The sequence below is a fragment of the Grammomys surdaster genome, unplaced genomic scaffold, assembly GCF_004785775.1.
Source record: "Grammomys surdaster isolate TR1022 unplaced genomic scaffold, NIH_TR_1.0 125752, whole genome shotgun sequence".
Classification (NCBI taxonomy): Eukaryota; Metazoa; Chordata; class Mammalia; order Rodentia; family Muridae; genus Grammomys; species Grammomys surdaster.
Genome location: NW_021620584.1, coordinates 1,098,408 through 1,104,607, shown reverse-complemented (window position 1 = coordinate 1,104,607; position 6,200 = coordinate 1,098,408). Strand labels below are relative to the sequence as shown.

Sequence of the window (6,200 nt, the reverse complement as noted above, 5' to 3'; positions counted from 1 at the left end):
GGCTGTGATCTTGTGGTTGGTCCTGTGCAGTGAACAGCAAGGCTGTGGCCCTGTGGTTGGTCCTGTGCAGTGAACAGCAAGGCTGTGACCCTGTGGTTGGTCCTGTGCTCAAGAGCGTGAGGATGGATAAGTGAGCAAGTTGAGAAAAAGAATAGAGATTGGAGGTCACCAATGAATGAATGAATGAATGAACAAACAAATAAATAAACAAGGGAGTGGTTCCAACCTTGAGGTCCTTCAAGGACCCTAGCCAATGGCTTAGATTTTATAATAGAAAGCAGAAACCTAGACAGGGGCCACAGAGACCAAGGTCAGAGGCCTCTGACTCCTGCCTCCTCGCTTCTGCCACAGCCCAGAGCCATGATGAAGACCTTGTCCAGTGGGAACTGCACACTCAACGTGCCTGCTAAGAACTCCTACCGCATGGTGGTGCTGGGTGCCTCCCGAGTGGGCAAGAGCTCCATTGTCTCCCGCTTCCTCAATGGCCGCTTTGAGGACCAGTACACGCCCACCATCGAGGACTTTCATCGCAAGGTGTACAACATCCATGGGGACATGTACCAGCTGGACATCCTGGACACCTCTGGCAACCACCCATTCCCTGCTATGCGCCGGCTATCCATCCTCACAGGTGAGACGACTTAGGGGATGGGACAGCTGGCCTGCACTCATGTTCCTCTCTCTGAGCTAGCAGGTTATGTCTAGGAAACTGAGGCAGAGAGGTTAAGTGCCTTCATCCAGGTGGAAGTCATGATTGCTGCTGGAGACCTACCCTGTGGACTGTCTGCCCTGCTAGGAGCAGCATCCAGAGAGGAACAGGTTGTGGGCTACCACAGACCTTCTGGTCATATGGCACTGGCTGTCATGGTCATTCCTTGAGGCCAGTCTTCAGTTGATTGCTTTTTCTAGTGTGACCTCTGTAGGGTATAGCCATGCCCTCAGCTATATCCCTGGATGGAGATAGGAGAAGAGAGCACAGGACTAGGGAGATAACTCAGCCAGGAAAGTGTTTGCTGTTGATGAACAAGGACCAGCATTTGATCCCCAGCACCCACACCAAGAGCTGGTGTCTTAGTGAGCATGTTATCCCAGCTCTGGGAGGGCAGAGACTGGAGGATCCCGGGCCTTCACTGGCCAGCGAACCTAGCCTGATCAACAATTTCTACGTCTGTGAAAGATTAAAAAAACAGAGTTGATGGTGTCAGAGGGACAACAGGCAATGTTAGCCAACACATACACATGTACACACACACACACACATACACATATAGACACGCGCAGGCATACACGCACACATACACAAGTACACACATGTGTGCACAGACACACATAAAATGACAATTTATAAAATACTTTCACATTGAGATACTCCTACCAAGAACCCCACATAGTTCCCCCTTTCTTCCCATTCACCCTTTCTGTCCCAGATTGCTTGTGGGGGTCCCCGATTCTGAGAGGAAACATTCTGCTTGAGGAATTCAAGGTGGGCCTAGGTTCAAATTCAGACCCTGTCTCTGTAGCATAGTGATGTCATTGTCAATGGCTTTGTGACCATGCTCTCCATGTGGCTGTGAGGATGGTATAGGGCAACTGCCCACAAAAGGGAAATGTCACATGGAAGGGCTCTTCCTATTTGGGAGGGGACTGGATGCCCTTTGGTAGAAAAATGCATACTTCAACGTTAATTTTCAATTATAAAAGTGATACACAGGTAAACTTTCATTAAACAATGCTTATTAGGCATACATCCCCCACTCCAGGCCTCTGACTTATAGGTGACCACCAATCCCTAGGCAGTACCAGTGCACTGACATTCACTTCGTACCCTCTGAAGGCATGTGCTTGGGTCTGTTTCCTGTGGACTGTATCCTGAGCATATCTGTCTGTTGCTTTGCTTGCTCACCAGTCCAGGCCAGGGCTCATTTTCCAGCCTGGTTCTGGGCACAAGAGATGCACAGGGATGCTCACTCTTGCCAGCTTTTTATGCAGCTGCCAGCCGGCCAGCCAGGCTTTGATGCCTGGCATTTGCAGTCTCAGATTTGAACATTGGAGGATGCAAGTTCTCGGGGGCAAGGATTAGTCTAATGGGACAGAATGAGGCTTGGCAGCAGAAACCAGAGCAGTTGGCAGACAGTTGAGGTCCTGTGTCAGTCAGTCATCATCCCAGCCCTTCACTGACCTCATTGAAGACCAGTGTGTGCAGGCCCCAGGGCACGGGTGGCTGGGCTGGAATGGGGTGCTGTGCTTTGGGGCCCTACTTCCTAGTTCATGCTGGTTGTATGTCACTGTAGGGGACCAAAATGTGCTTGTAAAGTCCAGACTTCTTTGGACTTCCAAACTGTGATGTTTGGCTGGACCCAATGGCTGGCCCTCTATCTGCAAATTGGGGACCTCAGACCACACTCAGGGCTGTAAAGTTGAGGACAAAGGTGGGAAGGGTCCCAGAGGACAAAATTGTTTCTCTGTGGTGATTGGCTTGGGGCTGCGACTGGAGGCTGGCTCACGTACCCGCAGACATTCCAGGGTGCACCCTGATCACCATGTCAGACTCAGCGCCCCATTAGTGTGTTACAGTGGATGTAGTGTGGGCCGTAGTCTCTTACTTATCTCATGGTTTGTCTTAGAATCAGAGAGCAAATCCTGTAGGCCAGACATGGGTTGAGTAGCCTAGCTACATTTGAATCGTGTGACCTTGGGCAGGTTACTTGCCCTTTCTGAGCCTTAGTTGGTTCACCCATAACAGAAGAGTAATTAAATCTTCCCCATGGGGGTATTCTGAGGTGCCCAGGAAACAGCAGGTGTGCCCAATGGTCTGCTCCCAGCAGGTGCCTGTTCTCGTGAGTGTTATTGATGCCTGACAAGGCTGAGTGCATGCTGCACTGCGTGCATGCCGCACTGCGTGCCTTAGCTCTAATCACCCTTCTTCAAGGCAGCCTAATTGACAAGATGTGGGAGGGGAAATTGAGGATCTCGGAGATTCAGCAGACCTTAAGGTTACACACAGTTACCAAGTTGAGGTAAGATGTAAACCCAAGCCTGACATTGTCTGCCACACAGAGACACCAGCACATGCTGAATTCCTGCTGTGGACAAGGTGAGGGCTCTGGAGAAGTGGCTGAGTAGGGCTGGCCACACCTCCATGTGTGTGGAGAGAGCTCTCTCATAGCTATTGTGCATTCCCACAGGGATGACTTGGTTCCCCACAGTCCTGTAAGAAAGCAGGACAGGGACTGACCGCATCTGAATCCACCTGAGTGTGCCTCACTACCCACAAACCCCGCTGAACCTTGGCTCTCTTTTTGGGGAAGTGGGGACAGTGACAGCAGGTGCCTGGAAGAGCCTCCAGGTCAGGGTTTGCAGGTTTCCTAGGTGGCAGCTGGCGAGAACTGTGCTGAGTGGGACACCAGGTCATCCTGGCCCTTGTTCACTTGCCTCATTCCCTCCACAGGAGATGTCTTCATCCTGGTTTTCAGCCTGGATAGCCGGGAGTCCTTCGATGAGGTCAAGCGCCTTCAGAAACAGATCCTGGAGGTCAAGTCCTGCCTGAAGAATAAGACCAAAGAGGCAGCAGAGCTGCCCATGGTGATCTGTGGGAACAAGAACGACCACAGTGAGCTGTGCCGTCAGGTCCCTGCCATGGAGGCCGAGCTGCTGGTGTCTGGTGATGAGAACTGCGCCTACTTCGAGGTGTCAGCCAAGAAGAACACTAATGTGAACGAGATGTTCTATGTGCTGTTCAGCATGGCCAAGCTGCCCCACGAGATGAGCCCTGCACTGCACCATAAGATCTCTGTGCAGTACGGTGATGCCTTCCACCCCCGGCCCTTCTGCATGCGCCGCACCAAGGTCGCAGGTGCCTATGGCATGGTCTCACCCTTTGCCCGCCGCCCCAGTGTCAACAGTGACCTCAAGTACATCAAGGCCAAGGTCCTACGGGAGGGCCAGGCACGCGAGAGGGACAAGTGCAGCATCCAGTGAGAGGCAGGGACATTGGGGAAGGGGCTTGGGCAGTGCCTTAAGGGAGGTGGCTCAGGATTCCCACTGCCCACACCCCACAGAGGGCCCTAGGTGTGTATCCTGTGCTCATTCTCTTGATTCCTGGCCACCTCCTGTGAGCTGTGAGGGTGGTTCCTTTGCGGGAGGACAGAGCCATCTGGGGACATGTTAGCACTCATGCCGAGACAAGCTTTCAGTTTCCTTAGACTGGGAGGGATGCAGAAAGGACAGGAGTTCTGCGTCAAAGCAAGATGCTCAGTACAAGTCACAGGATGAGAACATCTTAGCCAGATGTCCCAGCCAGATTCCCTGGTGGCCTCTGCTCCCTCTGTACGGACCAGCTTGGTCTGTATGCCCCTGGAGAATCCACCCTCCTGGGTCTTCAGCTCCTGTCCTCTAGCCCAGCTGTGTACATTCCCCCTCCAACACAACTTAGTCCCTGGCCACCCTGACCGTGAGCCAACAGAGAGAGGAAGGGGGGAGGGGGGAGGGGGAGAGGAAGATGGAGACAAAGACAGAGACAGAGAGACGTGCCTGTGTCCCTCAGACCACTGCCTCTTGGCTCCACTCCCAGACTCCTCCATATGACATTTCTCTTTGTTTTGAAGTGTTTCCTGTTCTGTTTGCAGTAGACATGAAGTCCTTGTACTGTAAGAGCCCAATGATTTGTCTTGGACCAGGCTTCCCAGTTCAAATCCATTGCTTTAGCTGGGGTCTCCCTCCCTGCCCTCAGGCAGGCTGTGTAGCTGGGTCCTGCCCAGTGTCAATCAGCTTACAAAGAGCCCACAGCACCACAGTCACAGCGGGACTCTCCTGCCCTCCAGAGAGGATGACTGGGCTTTGAGAGAGTGACTAAACCCCTCCATACTCCTAACTAGTTCAGGACAGAGCTCTGACTAGATGCAGCTTTCTTCTGCTGTAGTTCTTAAACATCTGCCAAGCACCTACTGCATACTGGGTCCCTTGCGTGCTAGGCACCAGAGAGCGAGGGGTCCTGTATGTCCTCAGCTCCGGCCTTTGCCCACCCATGGTGCCCCTTCTGCACACATAGCTGTTGGAGGTAGTGGAGCAGCTGAGAGCCAGAGCCAAGCCCAGGACAGGTTGGAAGGAAGACTTGGCACTTTTCTTATGTGTTCAGGCTATGCTAGGTACACAGGAGTGGGGATGAGGGATGACTCTGACCCCTAAAACCAAAGTTTCTGTTCACCAACTCTTAATATATCTATGCTTTAGTCTTAATAGTACTGCATCTGGCCCGTTGAGATGGGTCAGTGGACAAGGATACCGGCTGCCAAGCTTTCAACCTGAGTTTAGTCCCGGGCTCCCATGTGGTGGAAGGAGAGAAGGAACTTGTAAGTCAGGCATCATGGTACCCCCTCCACATACTCAAGGTGGTGAAGCTGATGGTATCAGAAACCATAGGAATCACTAGTGCATTCTCTCAAGGCCCAGGTCACTCACTGCAAGCTAGGCCAGCCATGGGCCTTCCATACACACCTGTCATACTTTCCTGGAGCTCCCAGTGGCAGGGATTTGGATCATGTTACACATCCCTCCCCCAGAGCAATCCCCAGGTTATCTGTGGATGCTGTGTGCATTGTCACCCTTCACGCACACCAGGCCCAGCCCTGACTCCATACACACCTCAACACCTGCTGCTCAGCACAACTGCTTCAGCGCCTGCTTCTGTCCTGCAGTAACCCCAGCACCGTTCTGAGAGTATACCAGGTACTTGTCCAGGCAGGTGTATGGCCTGGCCCCATCCGTTCAAGCTCCACTGCCTGAACCTCTGTGTACACTATCAATTAAAGTTGGTTTGTTAGCAGCTGTGTCTTTGGTGCTTAACTTCCTGTATTTCCATGGGAGGGACCTCTCCCTGGGTCAAGGCCTCCTTGCATACAACAGTGTTTTTGAGTTCAAATTTTTGAAGTGAGAAGGGATAGGATGTGGTTGGGGACAGCACCTGGAGGCAGGGATGTCAGAGGCAGGGACACTGGATGCTGGACCTTGAAGGACCCCACAAGCCATGCTTCATGTGCCCCTCCCTGGGCAGAGGGAAAGGCAGGAGGCTGCTGCTAACCCACCTCAAGCGTCCTGTCCATTTCTATGGTATACCTTGTGGCCCATGTGTTCTCAGTTGGTACAGAGCTCAACTGCTTGTCCAAGAGGCATAGCTGACATGTGAATGGGTTCTGGGACCATGA

At 52.6% G+C, this 6,200-nt stretch overlaps 1 protein-coding gene across 1 annotated transcript; it reads left to right on the top strand.

Moving 5' to 3' along the window:
* The first annotated feature begins 354 nt into the window (after positions 1-354).
* On the top strand, positions 355-5,821 carry Rasd2 (RASD family member 2). Its single transcript, XM_028788586.1, has 2 exons — positions 355-631; positions 3,449-5,821. The coding sequence occupies exons 1-2, from the start codon at positions 361-363 to the stop codon at positions 3,976-3,978; spliced, it is 801 nt and encodes a 266-aa protein (XP_028644419.1). The 5' UTR covers positions 355-360; the 3' UTR covers positions 3,979-5,821.
* The last annotated feature ends 379 nt before the right edge of the window (positions 5,822-6,200 follow it).